Source organism: Ursus americanus, chromosome 32, assembly GCF_024610735.1.
Source record: "Ursus americanus isolate L20-20 chromosome 32, mUrsAme1.1.p, whole genome shotgun sequence".
Lineage (NCBI taxonomy): Eukaryota > Metazoa > Chordata > Mammalia > Carnivora > Ursidae > Ursus > Ursus americanus.
In genome coordinates this window covers 31602197-31619229 of record NC_142158.1, presented here as the reverse complement: position 1 = coordinate 31619229, position 17033 = coordinate 31602197, and the positions used below count along the sequence as shown (strand labels likewise).

At 41.6% G+C, this 17033-nt stretch overlaps 1 protein-coding gene across 4 annotated transcripts in view; it reads left to right on the top strand.

Moving 5' to 3' along the window:
• Positions 1 to 17033, top strand: part of STK38 (serine/threonine kinase 38) — a 40291-nt gene that overhangs the window by 18774 nt on the left and 4484 nt on the right. For all 4 annotated transcript variants that reach the window (XM_045777813.2, XM_045777811.2, XM_045777812.2 and 1 more), the window contains exons 5-10: positions 227 to 310; positions 4190 to 4313; positions 6655 to 6809; positions 10640 to 10742; positions 11622 to 11683; positions 16388 to 16505. In XM_045777813.2, the coding sequence (XP_045633769.1) occupies positions 227 to 310; positions 4190 to 4313; positions 6655 to 6809; positions 10640 to 10742; positions 11622 to 11683; positions 16388 to 16505 (646 nt within the window). The remainder of the gene's footprint in view (positions 1 to 226; positions 311 to 4189; positions 4314 to 6654; positions 6810 to 10639; positions 10743 to 11621; positions 11684 to 16387; positions 16506 to 17033) is intronic.

The following is a 17033-nucleotide window of genomic DNA, read 5'->3' as shown; positions in this document are numbered from 1 at the left end:
GTTCAGATGTGGAGATGTTTGAGAATGTTTCCAGGGCTGGCTTCACGGTGTATAATAAATATATCCATTTTGGAACATTAAAAAGCACTTTTTTCTGCTTGGTTATTGCTGGTTGCTTATATTAATATTGTAATACTTTTTCAGTCTGAATTATTTCCTGTAACACATGAAAGCACTAGCTTGACATTGTGAACTTTTGACTTGGCATTTCTTTTACGACTTTTAGGTGCGGCTTGTTCAGAAGAAAGATACAGGGCATGTGTATGCAATGAAAATACTCCGTAAAGCAGATATGCTTGAAAAAGAGCAGGTAAACCACAATTGTAGCAGTGATTTTAGTCAGCTTATAAATTTTTTTGTCACATAAAACTGTTCTTTTTGTTTATTTGAAATGTATTTTCTTATTACAGTTTCCTGTAGCACTGTCATATATGCATATACATGTAATATTACTTTTCTTTTCCCAACAAAGAAGCAGTCACATATATATTAAAAGGACAAATAATGCCTTATGCTGTGTGGTCTTTTAAAAGTGGAAAACCTATTAGCATCTGCTGTTTGTGTCTTCAAGTTGATCACAAGCTGTGCTTGTCACAAAGAGCCTGTTCTTGAGGTCACACTTGCTGTGGCAGCGTGTTCCTACTGAATGCTGAGAGAAATTGTATATGTATACCTTGGAACTGAGACTTAGAAACTTGAATTTGGAATTTGCAATCTAAAATGTGTCCTTATGTGCTTCATTCTGTACACTCAACCAAAGTTTGGTCTTCTGCGTAACTCGTTATTATCCAAGAGAGCAGTCTTCTTTCTGAATGAATTTGAAAAAATCTAATGCAAACGGCAGAAGCAGTGCAAATTCTCTTTTAAGGATTAAGAACGCTTTCTAAAATCCAAACCTACTTTGCATATAGATTTATAAGATGCAGAAGTACTTTATGCAAAATAAAATTTTAAATATTGGGCAGTATATTAAAAGCAAGAATGCTGCCTTTCTGTTAATCTAATTTCATTCAGTGGTTTGCTTAAGAACAGTAGTGGGTGATACCTGCATATGTCCTGTAATCAGATGCTCCAGGAGGGCAAAGAGAGCCCCTGTGGCAAGGAGAGCTCTGAGTACAGAGTGCAAGAGCAAGGATGGAGACCGGCCCACACCCAGTCCCTTCTGCCTCTTGAGAGGAGACATAATCGCTGAGGGTTTTCTGCCCTCCTTTTAAGTGCCAGTCACAATTTGGAGTTTTTATTTTCTCTTCAATTCTCATGTGCTACCCGTAAGCTTAGACTTGTAGGAATTTTGGTTCAGAGTATCAAATACCCTGGCACTGAACCTTCAGGCACCATAGCTTATGCTAATACCAACCTCGCTCAATGCTCAACAGCCCTATTTTATGTATTATCTAAAAATTAGTGTGTGGTATGGGTGTAGGCACTGAAAGAGTTTCAGTTAGTCTTGAAAAGGGACATGTTAAACTGTATTGATTAGTCAGTATATTTTGTATTTCATAAGTAAGTTTTATTTTTACAAGAACTATTTCCTGTAGTTTTAACCAAGGCTGAAAACATTCCTTTATCAAATAATTAGTGTTCAGAATCTCATTGTAGAAAGAAGCGTGCGAGACGACTTTCACTTACTGACCCTTCATAGCACGTGCCAGTTGCCCAGTGTGGTCACTGAGGACGATTCAAACACAGGGTGTAAACACGGTTTTTTGAATATTGTACCTTCTTCAAAATCATTTTCTAAAATTCTCCTACATGAGAATAGAGGGACTTTCTTTGAGAATTAGGATTTTTTTTTTTTTAAGATTTTATTTACTTATTTGACAGAGATAGAGACAGCCAGCGAGAGAGGGAACACAAACAGGGGGAGTGGGAGAGGAAGAAGCAGGCTCATAGCGGAGGAGCCTGATGTGGGGCTCGATCCCATCATGCCGGGATAACGCCCTGAGCCGAAGGCAGATGCTTAACCGCTGTGCCACCCAGGCGCCCCGAAAATTAGGATTTTAAACAGTGCATTAACTGAATTGTTAGCTCACCTTGCTGCTGGACTCTGCTCCCTGGGTTTGATCTCAGTGTGGTCCAGTTAAAGTTTCTGGCCACGCACGCTGCCTGGGTTGGGCGTCTTGAAGCGTAGTCTGTGCTAGGGTGTGAGAGGAAGCGGACCGGTGCAGACCCATCACTTTTCGGTAGGGCTGACAGAGTTTGGATTCAGAGCCTAATTTTTTGTAGGTAGAGGTGTCTTATCCATAGGAGAAGTTTTTTGTTTGCTTTTACTAAACTGAACAGGAATTAAAGCTATTTACTGAGAGTTCAGGTTGTTATTCTGATCCATAGGGTGGAAATTTTGCTCTTCGGAAAATAAATTTTAAAGGATAAGAGACCAGCGTTTAGCTAGTTTCTTCATGTGTCTCTTACATTGCAAAAGGACAACCACCAATGGTGATGCCAGTATCGTATTAGGATGGGACAAAAAACGGACTTTTATCTCTGCTTTTCTAGTGCTCAGGAGACAACTAGCATGTCATTCCCCACCCCATTAGATATGTGTAGAGCCGGGAAGGGGAGCCTGTGATGTGAGTTGCACCTCTGGTTCTTCCCTCCCTGACCCTATATTTGCCTGACCCCACTCCTAGATCTTGAGGTTCCCGGCTGCTGTTCAGTGCTAGGACAGAAGGGCAAGGTGTGCACAGGTGGCCTATAGCTTTCCCCTTGACAAGCAGAGAACGTGGCAGTCACCGTTCTGTCCTCCAGGGTGACTGACGAGTGGTAGTCGTAGTGCCTCCCCATTTCTTTGGCTCCCTGCAGCAAGTAGAGGCTTTCTCCACAGCCAGGAGAGGAGAGGCAGGTGGAGATTGACTCGCGCAGTCTTCCTGTCTGCTAATGCCCAGGGCCTGGCCCCAGCTGCAGTCGAGCGGGTGGCATGAGTGTTTCCCAAAATCTTTGCTTCTGTATGAAAGCTGAGGGAAAGCATCTGCCCTTACTCAGCTTCTTCATGATTTCCTAACATTGTCCCTTACCACCCTTCTCTTCCATTTTCCCACCCTCGTACCCTAAGTAGAGATGTACAAAACGGAAATTTTCTGCGACATCGAAGCTATTTAAAAAGTTCCCAAACAATTTTAGTAGAGCCTTGAAACCGAAATCTGTAGACTCAAGTGCCGTGAGGCCTGCGGGAAGAATGAGGCAGGTTGCATGTAAGACGGGAGAGGGGTGGGAGCTGCGTCCAGCTGGAAGAGCAAGTGCCTGACTTTGCTGAAGACATTCCAGTAAAACAAGCAAGCGTATAGAACGTCGTAGCAAACAAAACAACAACCATGGGCCGAGTTTGCCGCAGAAGTGCCAGTTCGTGAGCCTTGGTACACCTTCACCTCTGAACGTAGAGTAGAACTCAAGCCCCACAGTGTATGTTAAGAACAAAACCTCTATTCAAGGATTGGACTGGGTCTTAATAAACATAGACCTGATTAAACCCAGCTTTGCATCTGGTGACACTTATGTAAGGGGGGGATGGGATGTGATAACATGCAGCAGTGTTTTGATTACTATTACATGTTCAAGGTAAATAAGGTAAATTTGATAATAAAACATTATTTTAATGAATTCTGCTAGTTCTCCCAAACCTTTGGCAACTTGGTCTCTTTAGCTAGATAGTTTATAAGAGCAGAAAACTGGAAATATCAGAAATTTGAATCAGTAACTTTTCTTAGGTGTTCTTACATTTCAGTTCAGTAAGAACTGAGCGCTTACTCTGTGCACAGCAGTGAACTGAGTGCTGTGGAATAGTATTCTGGAACTGCCCACCAGGGCACTGTCATTGCAGATACCCCCGCAGGCCTGAGGTGGGACTTGTTTAAGAGGGGGCTCATCTTGGGGACTTAATTTTTGTCATAAAAGGTTATTGGAACAATGGTAGTTTTAATTAATCAGGTTTAATTTATAGCACTGCGAAAGTTGCCGTTTGCATTACAGCCGTTCATTGTGTTATTTTTTTAAGCCTTTCATCACTCAGGTGTATGACTGAATACCTTCAAGTCAAATGTTGTCCGTTTTGAGTTCATACGTTTGCCTGAGCAGAAGTTAGATCTTTTGCATCACAATTTAATACTCGAACAGTATTGAAATTGTTTAAACAAATATGCAGTCGAATGAAGCAGAGCAAGGCTTGTCATTAATCAAATGCGTGTACCTCCAGGTCGGCCACATTCGTGCGGAGCGCGACATTCTAGTGGAGGCAGACAGTTTGTGGGTTGTGAAAATGTTCTATAGTTTTCAGGATAAGCTAAACCTCTACCTAATCATGGAGTTCCTGCCTGGAGGTAATTACTTGACGATGAAAGGTCATTTTTCCTTTTTGTTCTGTGGTTTCTCTCTCACGTCAATTAACCCTCCTTCCTACTTTTAATCGTGCTCACAGAGTTGCTTTCTGTATCTTTTTTAGGTCTATAAAGGAGGTCAGTAACCTGTCTTGTGCTGGGGTGCCTTTCTACAATTCTTAGTGCCATTAAAGTAACCTTCTCATTCATTCTCATGACTTCAGATGGACATTTCTTTCTTTTCTTTTTCTTTTTCAATGTATAGGAATAAAATAGGGACTCTGCCTGCTCTCCTGTCAATGGGAATCATGTATAATCAGTTACCCCAGTGACCAAATTGAAGCTATTACATTCTTTGCTTCAACTTTTTTGTTTCTTTTTCTGTAACTTATATTAATAAGGAGTGACTTTCTCATTACCTGTATTAGTAGCCAGAAACAGTTTCTCATTTCTGAGATTTCAAGTTTTACATTCAGCATGTGTATGTCCTAAGACTGCTCCAAAGTAAACCCATGAGAGAACATACCATCTGTTCTGGGGAACACAGTCTGTGTGCCAGGGAGCAGATGAGCTGTGAGCAAACTGGTGGGGAAAAAAGAAAACTTTTTCTCTTTTTGGTTCTGTAGCAAAACAAATACAACTGTGGCATAATATTTTGATCCTGTGATAACCTTTATTTAGATCTAGGGTCATCAGTTGTTCATTAATAATTAATGAACTATTGACGAAAGTTAGGAAAGAGTCTGTGTGGTAGAACGAGGAGCAACTTTTGAACATTTAGATGCCATCAGAACCAGCTCGGTCCCCAGCCCCTTGACACGTGTCTCCTCAAGCCTCACATGCGCCATCTTCCATAGCTCCTCATGGCTCCTGACCCTGCCCTTTGCACCCGGTGGAGCTGGCCTGCAGAGCCATAGACCATCTGCCCTGAGCTCTCTGATCATCTGGGCAAACTCGCACAGGTGAGGCCGCTGGCTCCTCTCCTGGGCCACAGCGCTGAGGCCACACAGCTACCCTAGAGCTGGCCTGAGTGCACCGCTCCACGTCTCCGGTGTGCCTCCAGACTGAATACGTAGCTGCCGAGAGTGATTCGGGAATCCTGTTTTTCAAGTCTTGGGTCAAGAAAAGAGAGCATTTTAATAAATGGTTTGATTTTTGCCTCAGCGTAAAATATCCCCTTTTTTCCAAGAATACAAAAAATTCCCCCAAAGTTATAAATGAAATCTAGAAAGCAGCATGATGCTCTGTTAAAATCAGAGGCTTCTTTCTCTTTTCCCTGTTTTCTGACCATAAATGGCTTTATATGGAATCTAAACTGAATCTTTCCTGTTTCTCTTAGCTTTAAACTACTTATACATACTTTCTTTGCTTTGCTTTTGTCTAACCACTGAGTTAGGATCAGAGTCTTTTTTTTTTTTTCCGCCATTTTATGTTGCTGTTATTAAGCTGAAATAATTAAATTTTGACTTTGCGGAGAACTAGGGAGTTTACCTTTTAACTGCTAGACTACTGATACTGTGTTGTAAAAGTTGCATAAAGCATATCGGTGTATATTGAACTAAATAAAACACTGGAGAAAAAACTCCACTGATCTTGGGAGGTGTTCCCTTTGCACTTTGGGGAGGCAGCCGTTACATACCCCAGTAGACAGCATTTTCACTTCCTTTTTAACTTTTGTTGACTTACACTCTGCTACCTAAATCCCACCTTTTTATTTGTTTACGTTCAAGTGTTTTGTTAAGTAGAGACTGGAGACCTTGTTTTCAGCCTCTTCATATATTTAGTTTTTGTTTGGCGTTTCGGCCTCTATCTATTAACAGTGGCAATGTAACCTGTGTGGAAATGCCAGTTGGTTCTGGGTACAGAGAAGTGTGCAGGCAAAGTGAAAAGTAAAGTAATTTTTTCCCCCAGTCCAAATAATTACCCTAAGCAAATTGTGTGTGTGTGTCTGTGTGTGTGTGTGTGTGTGTGTGTGTGTGTGTGTGAGAGAGAAAGAGAGAGGGAGGGAGGGAGGGAGGGAGAGAACTTTCCTTTTGCTTTCCAAAGTACAGTGGAAATCACTGCTCAGTGGTCAGCATCAGATTCGGTTAAAAGCATTTTGCTCTCTGTGGCTGTGAATTTTACCTTTAAGTGTTAGAGACTACTTCCCAATTCCACCTATATTGGCAGTGTGGGGTCAGTTTCTGGAACACAAAAGAGCCTGTTTAGCACTGCCTTATGTAGGCAGATAGGGAAGAACTATCTGAAAACTGGCACTTACTCATGTATTGTTGTGTGTGTGTGTGTGTGTGTGTGTGTGTGTGTGTGTGTGTGTGTGTGGTGGCTTGTGTCTTCTTGTTTCCAGGGGACATGATGACCCTATTAATGAAAAAAGATACCCTGACGGAAGAGGAGACTCAGTTTTATATAGCAGAAACAGTGTTAGCCATAGACTCCATTCACCAGCTTGGATTCATCCACAGAGACATCAAGCCAGACAACCTTCTCCTGGACAGCAAGGTACTGTGCTAGGGGAGTGGCATGCCCGTGTGTGTTTCCTCACCTGGGCAGTCTCCGCTTTCACACCTGCGCCACTTGTGATAATCATGGTAAGGGAGCTGGGAACTGCCTTGTATATTTCTCTCTCTCTCTCTCTTTTTTTTTTACCGGTAAGTTTGCTGTTACTTCCCTTTTCTGAAAGGAGTATGATTCTATAATTCGATCGAACAGCCTTCTTAATAATGGACATTTTTGAAAATGATTAAGAAGAAAATTGATTTAGAAGCTTATTTTATAATAAAGCCAAAGATAGTCATCTTTTCCTAGCATGTAATTAACTCTACTAATGCTTTACCTGTTGGGAACCCCTCTGTTGGGCAACCTTATTAGTTGAGGAACCCAGCCAAGAACCAGGAAGTTAGGCAAACAAAAACAACAACAGTCTATCCCAAAGTTCAGGTTCCAGCTCATTTGCCCTCTGCTTAAAGAAGAGTCCTACTCAACCTCTGTACTGGCCTCTTTGTATTTTTCTTTAGATATGCAAATGAGTTCACTTGCTTGGTTCTTAAACTCATAGCAAATGAGAAGAGAATGCCTGTGCTGCTAGATTGCTGGCTGCTCCTTGGCAAGTTTCCCCACTGTCCAGACCTCATGTATCTATAAAGTGAATATATTGATCCAGAGAAGCTCCAGAGTCCCTTCCAGCTCTAAAATTTTTAGGATGTTATGCTCTGTTACACAGAATTGTTGTCTGGACTGAATTTTTCTTTTACGTAGGACAGTCAATTTAATTCTTAGGATATTTTTCTTTCTTGCCATTCTTTTTTAAAGTTGTATTTATTTAATCTCTATACCCAGTGTGGGGTTCGAACTCACAGCCCTGAGATCAAGCATGCTCCACTGCCTGAGTCAGCTAGGCACCCCTCTTGCTGTCTTTTGATAATTTTCTTGTGATCTTTGAAAAACCTGAACTTTTGGTATACTTTTTTTCTTCTTTCTTTCTTTCTTTCTTTCTTTCTTTCTTTCTTTCTTTCCTTCCTTCCTTCCTTCCTTCCTTCCTTCCTTCCTTCCTTCCTTTTTTTTTGGTATACTTTCTTTAAAAAACTTAGATAAAGTTTCAAGGTGGCAGGAGATTTACCAAATAATTTCTTCTGGTTAGTAGCTTTTTTCTTCATCATAAGAATAATGTGTATACATAGTAGAAAATTCGAACAGTACGAAGAGTTATAAAGAAGAAAAATACCTATAATCTCATCATTCAAAGATAGCTACTATTTTGGTACAATAGCTTCAGTACCTTTACTGCTTGTGTCTATAATTTATATATAGTTAATATCCTAAAAGTAGCTTGGTATTCTGCTTTTAAAATGTTAGTGTATATAAAATTATTCTTCTATGTCATTCTGTTCAGATATATTTTTAATAGTGCGCTGGCCCTACTTCATGTGGTTGGGTTCAGATGCCCTGGTCCTGGGCCCCGGGTATCTTAGCAGGCTTAGTTGCACCCTGTAGTCTCTGTGGAGGTCCAGCAAACATACTGAAAGCCAAGGACTTGGGGCCTCAATGTAGCTGAGGAGGAGTGCGGAACCCCTTTAGGTGCACATTTGCTCTCTACAGGATGCTAGCCCAGACTTGTAGAAAAATGTTCCCACGAGCAGGCTTATGTAGGTGTTCAGCCATACAGATTCTAGAAGTGCAGCTGCAGAAGTTCTGAGTTCCTGCTGCGTACGTAGAGTAGCCACAGAATTCCCTGAAAATGTAGCCTTGACTAGCACTTGCTTCACATACTGCTTTTTAAGACACGTTCCTTTCTTAGAGGTATCCAGGTAAAATGTAGTTTTGAGAACTAGTAGTTAAACTGTTCCTTGACTTGTGCAACAGGTTATTTGCAAATCTGAAAAAAAAAATGATACCAGGTTAGCAAGCTCAAACCTGTCTTCGTTTGGCAGTTTACTTTGTTGTGCGTGCGTGTGTACACACACACACACACCCACACACACAGAGATATGGCCAAACCGAATGGGATTTCTTCAGAACAAAACAATATAAAACCTGATCCATCTGAGCAGGGCTTCTGTAGCCTCCTTGTATCCTGAGAAGTTGGTATGTTAAGGCATAAGGATGTCCTGAAGGAAGGTGTACCACAGATGTTGAAGTCACTGGGGCTTAAACCTTGGCCACACCACTTCCAATCGTGAGACCTTGAGCAGTGTAGATCCCTGAGCATCAAGATTCCCTGCCCTGTTTTTGGCTTTACTTCCTTATCTACCTGAAATTTCACCACCCCAAGAACACCTGCCTCTTCCTCAGGACCTGTTACGTGCCAGGCACTAGGTTAGGAGCCTTCCATGCATTAATTCTCATCATTCCTGCCAGGAAGATACCATTATTTCCGTTTTCCAGGTGAGATCAGGGGGTTGGAGAGAGTAGGTAATCCTGGTCTGGAGAAAAGGAATATAGGTTGATTTCTGGCATTGGTTCTGCCATTTCACCAGCAAGCTACTTAACGAGTCTGAGTCATTGACGGTGGCGTAAGAGTTATAAATGAGATGGCATGTTTAAAGCATGGGGCCTGGCTCAGAGAAGTTGTGAGTTTTCCTTGAAGAGAATGATAAAGCCAGACACTTATGATTAAAATACAGTATAGTAACATTTGTCAGGAACTATGCAATAACATTAATTCTCTGTCTTTGGAATAATTTATTCCTTGGACTGTATCATAATGAAACAATTCAAGAGGAGAAGTTACATGAACAACGATTTGTTCATTTACTCATTATTTAACTAACAATCATTTATTTACACCATCCTCTGTACCATGCGTGGTTAGGGTTGGGAACAGAGACTCTATCACAGGGGTCCTTAGAATCCACATTACATGAGAGTGAAAAATCAGAAATGGAGTAAGCATCCAGAATTAGGAGGGTGGTTAGGTAAATAATGATGTACTAAGTCATTTGAATTTTTTTTTTAAGATTTTATTTATTTATTTGAGAGGGAAAGAGAGAGAGAGAGAACGTGTGTGAGCGCAAGAGCAGGAGAGGGAGAAGAAGACTTCCTGCCGAGCAGGGAGCCCGACGCAGGGCTCAATCCCAGAACACTGGGATCATGACCGGGGCCGAAGGCAGCTCCTAAGTCATTCGAATATTATGTAGACATTAAAAATGGTGATTTTGAAAACCATGTAGAAACACAGAGGAATATTTGAGTGAGTTTAAGAAGTAGTGAAAGAGGGGCGCCTGGGTGTTCAGTTGGTTAAGAGTCTGACTCTTGATCTCAGCTCAGGTCTTGATCAGGGAGTCTTGAGCACAAGGCCCACATTGAGCTCCACGCTGGTATGGAGTCTACTTAAAAAAAGGGGCGGGGGAGTCTGGGTGGCTCAGTCAGTTAAGCGTCTACCTTTGGCTCAAGTCACGATCCCAGGGTCCTGGAATTGAGCCCCGTGTCAGGCTCTCTGCTCAGCCGGGAGTCTGCTTCTCCCTCTCCCCCTCTGTCTGTCACTCTGCTTGCTTGTGCTCTCTCTCTATCTCTGTCAAATAAATAAATAAAATCTTTTTTTTTTTTTTTTTTAAAGAAGTGGTAAAAGTATCTTTAGATGCCATGGAGGGTTCAGCTGTGTTGGCAAGTTTATGTGTGGGCGAAAAGATAATATATAAAAATTGAAATTCTTTTATTAGTAGTATTTAGTATAATAGGATCTTTTAAAATTTTATTTTTTATTTATTTTTCCCTATACAAAAAAAGCATACTTTGTAGTGGAGCTGTAATGGATCTGCTAAGGAGCTGGAGGATATAACGTCTGTTCCACGTTCCTGAGTGTTCATCCGTACCTTGTTTCTTCTTCCCCTTAGGGCCATGTGAAGCTTTCTGACTTTGGCCTTTGCACAGGATTGAAAAAAGCACATAGGACAGAATTTTATAGGAATCTGAACCACAGCCTCCCCAGTGATTTCAGTAAGTGTAAACAGTGGTGTTAGCCATTTTATCCCTTTCCTGGGCCTAGAAGAGCTGTTCCCCTGGTAACTAATATATGCAGGACGGATTAGAAGATTTTCACAGCATGAGTCTAGAGAATGAAAATATCTTCCCAGGTGTGCCTGTGGTTTTTATTGTATGATGAGGCAAGATGAGTGCTACCAAATATATTAAGGCAGATGTTGAAAAGAACCTTCTTTGGAGCTCTGCTGAGAAGGTTACTGGGGATGAATAGAGGGCAGGCAAGCAAAAGCAGAGGAAAAAGTCCTGGGACCAACTCCAGATTAGCTTTATCCTGGGTGCTTCTTTCTGTCATGGCAGAAGGAAATTGATCTTTATAAGTGTTGTTTTCACCCCCGCACTGTTAAACCGTTGAAACTATGTAGTCAATTACAGTTCATCCTGGAGAAGCTTATGCCAAAAATGTATTCTAAATGCAGAAGTCTCTGAATATGTAGCAGTTATTACTCTTGGAAACTCGATGGTAATTTTGAGAAATTATCAGTGTCTTAGGTCCACTTTGGGACCTTTGCTGCTGCTGAAACTGTATTTCCCGTAATTCTGATGAAGGCCCGTATCCTCTCTGGCCGCATGACCCACGTGACTGTGTGCTTCTTTGAGCTGATGCCTCCGTGCCTTTGATTTGGGTTTACAGACTTGCTGGCAGTGTGTAGGGTCACTGCTGCTGGGTCTAGAGTTACATACGTACGTACTGATGTGTGGTCTCGTGTCTAGAGTTAGTGATGTGTGGGTGGAAAGGCAAGACTTGAAGGTCCCGTGTGGCTTGAACCAGAGCCTTCAAAAGCAGTAAACATCCCTGTCTGAACTTTGATGAGGACTTTTTCTCTCTGCTTTTAGCTTTCCAGAACATGAATTCCAAAAGGAAAGCAGAGACCTGGAAAAGAAATAGACGTCAGCTAGTAAGTAATATCTGTGGCTTCCTAAATGCTACAAACTGAGTATGAATAAATTTTAAAAATAAGTACATAAATTTGCATTCAGTAAATGTTTACAGCATATCTATTCCTTGCTTTTAAGATTACCTTAATAGAACACTGTCACACTGCCGGTGACACCAAAGGTAATCTTTTTAATGGAGGACTTCATTCCGACCCTTTACATTGGTGACAGCCCCTTTCCTTCCTGTTCCACCTGTTCCCTATTTTTATGGTGTTGTAAAGGGGATATATTTAAACTAGAGGTTTCTCAAGATAAAACTAATTTACAGATGCCTACCCAGAGCTTTAAGGCAGTGGTTCTCAAACTTCTAAAATTTTGATTCACTTAGGCAAGTCAAGACTTCAGTTCACCTGCCCCACCCTTTCCTACTTTGTGGTGGAAAGGAGAACTTAGTGATAAAAATTGGAGAGGAATTTAAGGAAAGTGTTTTTAACTTTATACGTATTTAAGTACACATAAAATTATACCTTACAAGCTTAAAAATAAGTAACATTACTGCATTTACCTTGATGATCTATTGGAAGTTATTTAAATAGTACAAATTCACCAGCAAAATATTGCTGTCCAGGCAGACTTTCATTCTGATTCATTGGTTTATATCTGAAGTATAATCTGTACGTCGCAGTGTCTAGTTATTGGAAAATTATAGACCAGAGATAATAGAAATGTGTATCACCACGTCCTTAGGCTTTGCCAGAAACCTCTAGTGGATGAAATGAATGATGGTAAGGCTAAGCTAACGGTTGTAGAAAGCAAGAACCTCGGCCGTGGGCAGCAGTGGCTAATTCGGAAGGATGGTCGTGCAGGTGTATCTCTTCTGCTTGGCAGCCTGTTCAGTGGCAACTTGGCGGGTTTGCCAAGTACTGTATTTCAGTCAGACTTCTTCGTAAAATACTGAATTAGAGTTCTCTGTAGTATCTTTAATAACTTGGTTAGTAGGTCACTGGTAAGTAGCTGTGCGTCCTAGTGAGAATGGATGCCTCTAAGGTTGTTTCAGAAGCATCAAAAGAAAGGCTTGCAGTTTTTAAGGCCCACGGGTGGGCCTCAGGCCAGACCGTACTTTGAGTATAATGATTTTGTTGTTCAGCCGGGGCCCTGGGGGAGGCATTATCTTAAACCAAACACTTCTGGGGATGTCATAGCTGAAATCCGTCTTTGATATCTTTTCCTGACATTAACTTGGGGATACTTAAGGTTGGTATAGTCAGTCACATCAGAGTCTCCTTTCCGTAGGGACTCTGATACTCTTTCAGTGTCTGAACTCTGTATGTGGTTGAAAAACTGTTTACAGAGCTTGCTGAGGGTTAGGAAGTGGCAGGCACGAATTGGGTCAGATGCTTCTGTTGCGTCTCTCCGTTGAGCAGTTGACCTTAACCTTGGCTGCACATTAGAATCACCTGGAGGGCTTCGGAACCTACTGATGCCTGGGTCCTACTCCCGGAGACAGATTCAGTTGGTTTGGGGTATATAATCTGGGTCTGATTTTTTGAAAGCACTCTGGGTGATTTTACTGCACAGCGAAGGTTGAGACCCTCCACTGAAGAGACTGTTTCTCAAACCATAGCTCCTGCGTTGTTGGGACTGACACTTACCTGTGTTTCGGAAGCTAACGAAAGGTAGAGAATGTTCTGATTTAAAAAAAATATTTTTAAAGCAAGCCAAGAGTTAACCTTTGGCCACAGTGCTAATATATTTATTTTTGTTTTTTTAAGTAATTTCTGTACCCATAAGTATGGGGCTCGGACTCACAACCCCGAGATCAAGAGTTGCATGCTCTACTGACTGAGCCAGCCAGGCGCCCCACTCTCTGGTTTTATAATAGGAATTTTTTAACAAGTGAGATTTACTTAACATTCAGCTTTGCTGGAATAAATCTAGTTTCTAAATTGAAGGGTTTCTGTAGTTTCTTAATCTTTGTAATTAGAATGACAATAATTCTTGGGGAGAGCGCAGTCTCAGACTTTAAAGCTTTAAAAACAGCAGCTGGCATGTGTATTATTTAATACATGTATTTAAAAGAAAACAGTATACAATTCTATATGGAAAAAATGAATTCCTACCTTACAGTATACAGAAAAATAAGTTGTAGATGGAAAATAAAACTTTAAAATTTTGGAAGAAAGTATCAGGTGGTATATTCATGATCTTGGAGTAAGGATTTTTTAAAAATATTAAGATACAGAAGTACAAATCATAAAGGAAAACTTGATCTTACTTTAAAGGAAAAAAAACCCTTCTATATATCAAAAGACATAAACAAATGAAAAGATAAGCCACATGGTCCCACTACTTTGGAATTCTGTTACAGTTCACATGCATACCCTACAACCCAGCACGTCTACCCCTAGTCATACGGTCTGGAAAAAATGTGCACTTGTGAACCAGGAGCCATGTATAAGAATGTTGATTGTATTTTTGTAATAGCAAGAACTGGAAATAACCCCATGTCCCATTGACAGGAAAATGGTTACCTTATGGGGTAGAATATTTTACAGCAGTGGAAGTGATTGAACTACAGCTACATACATGGGACATAATGGATCAATTTTAGGAACAAAACATTGAGAAGAAAAATCAAACAGCAGAAGACTGCATGTAGAATGATACCATTTTTACAAAGTCCCAAAATAAAGCTAAGATCTCTATTTAGACACAGACATAAGGCAAAATTAATTTTTCTTTTCAAAAGCAGAGGAATGATAAATAAAATTGAACCATAGGGGTTAGGAGAGGGGGAAGGATGGAAGGGAGAGGAGTGCACGTTTAGCTCTAATGACATTGGTAATGATTCATTCCTTCAGTTGAACTCATGGTTATTCATTTTTATTATTCTTCATTATTTGATAATTGCACATTTTTTGGTATATAACATGTATTACATCACTTAAAAACCATAATAAAAATGATAATCCTCACACTGGGAGCAGTTATTTCCAATATGTAAAACTATAAAGGATTATGTCCCGAATCGGGATTAATGCCCTGGATTCATAGAGAAGTCCTACGAATCAATAAGAAAACAGACAATGCAACTAAAAAGCAAACGGGCAAAGGATCTGAACGGGGATTCAGAGAAAAAAGAGCTGACTGGCTAATCAGTAAACGAACACGCGCTCAGCCTTACGAGCGATAGAGCACATGTAAGTTAGAGCAGCGAGGTCCCATTTCACATTCATCAGATTGGCAAAAGCTAAAAAGTCTGACAGAGCCAAGGGTCGGTGAGATATGGAACAGCAGGAGCTCATCCCCACTGGGGGAGTTGAAATAGGCATAAGCGTTTTGGAGGACACTTGGAAGATGTCTAGTTAAGTTGAAGATGTTCATAAGGCAAGACCCGGGGGTACTCCCTCTGGCGTATCCGTTAGAGAAATTCTTGCTCTCGTGCCCGGGAGGTGTCACAGGTATGTTTATTCAGGTGTTGTCGTAGACATTGGAAGCAACAGAAGAATGGGTAAAAATGAACATTGTGACGTTTGTGAAATGGAGTGTGTGTACAGCAGTGAAATGGGTGAGCCAGAGCTACCTGGATAAATCGCAACATCATGTCGAGTCAGCACAAGTTGTCGCATTGGAGACTAATGAAGTACCGAGTGAAGCGCTTTATTAAAAGTTGAAATACTCAGGAAGTAATATTATGTCATTTATGCAAATCTTCATACAAGCGTAGCACAGCAACTTCAGGGTGGTTTTGACTTCACTGGGGAAGGGGGAGGGGCTGTCTGGGTTTAATTGTTTCTATAGTTTTGTGTCTTTCAAAAAAACAGTTGATCTGAGACTAATATGGCAGATGATTAACGTTTCTTTAATGTGGGCAATAGGACATGTGTGTTGTTTTATCTATTTTTTTCTGTATGTTTGCAGTATTCCATAATAAACATTTTCAAAAGACAACACAGATGTTATTTTTTATCTTAGAAGTTCTATACTATCAAAAATGCTTAGATTAGAGGCTTCTATGTGGTAAACCCCCAAATGCTGAGCACATGGGAAGGCTTTGAGTGTCGTATTGTAGTCCTGGTATATGAGAGTAGATTACTTGAATTTAGAAAATATCCCTCTGAGAATTGTTTACATAAATGAGTACGTTTGGGAAATAGACTTAAATCTCTAACCTATAGGATATGACTAGCTTGTAATAGTAAAGCTTCCCTGTATGATTTTCCCAAATCAAGGAATATTTATGATAGAAAGAGGGATGATTTAGACAAGGCATTTCATTTTCAAACTGGGCTCTGCCACTTAATTAGTTCTGAGCCTGTGAACAAAGCTGTTTTGGGCGTCAGATTTTTTAATCTGCTTAATATAAGTCCTTAAAGTCCTTTGCTAGGTCGTGTCAGGACGAACTGGGCTCAGAAGCATCTAAGAAGTATGGAGCCTGGCACTCACTGCGTGCTCAGTAAGTTACGGTACTAGTCGTTAGGATGATACCTTTGTCCTGAGCGACCATGGGCGTTGGCTGTATCTCGGAAGGTCTCCCGCCTCCCGAAGCTTCATCGTTCGCTGTGGAAGCGCTCTGGCAGAGCAGGCCTGCCGTTAGCTACGGGGCCATCCTGCCCAGTTACTTTTGGGTAGCCGTAGGCGGTGCTGGAACCTTTGGTCTCTAGCACAGGCCTCTGGGCACCCTCCTGCCTGCGGGCGCCCCTGATGTGTGGTCCGTGTTTCAGGCCTTCTCCACAGTAGGCACTCCCGACTACATCGCTCCCGAGGTGTTCATGCAGACCGGGTACAACAAGCTCTGTGACTGGTGGTCGCTTGGGGTCATCATGTATGAGATGCTGATCGGTAAGTTGCACGCTCTCGGAGGACTTTTCCGTGCCGCCAGAAGGAGTCCCGTATTGCTAGCGGACTGTCTGAGCTGCGGCTGAGCTAAGCACTTTCCCTCTTGACTTTCCATGGGAAGTTTCCTAGGTAGAAAGCTCGTGGCCGGCAAGTAGCCAGCTCTGCGGTCCGGCTTCCTGGCATCCTGGGGTGCTGTGCGGATCATTTCTCCTGTTCTCCCTTTTTCATCCTCTCCTAGCAGCTCTTTCAGTGTCTGGCATTTCTTCAACATTCATTATATGCAGAGTAATGGACGTTGCCTCGCATACTCTTTACTTTCTTGCTGTCCCCTTCGTCTCTCTAAGCCTTCAGCGCATGGAACTCGCTGATCTCTCTCCCTCTTACTCGGATGGTGTGTCTGTGCATTTAGGGGACACTGTGTTGGGGGGGTGGCCGCATGCCGGAGAGCACTCGGAGACGACGTATGTCCATGGCCGTACTGAGTGCGTGCGTCTGTGGGTGGCTAGTGTGGCTCCTGGCTGCACTGTCTTC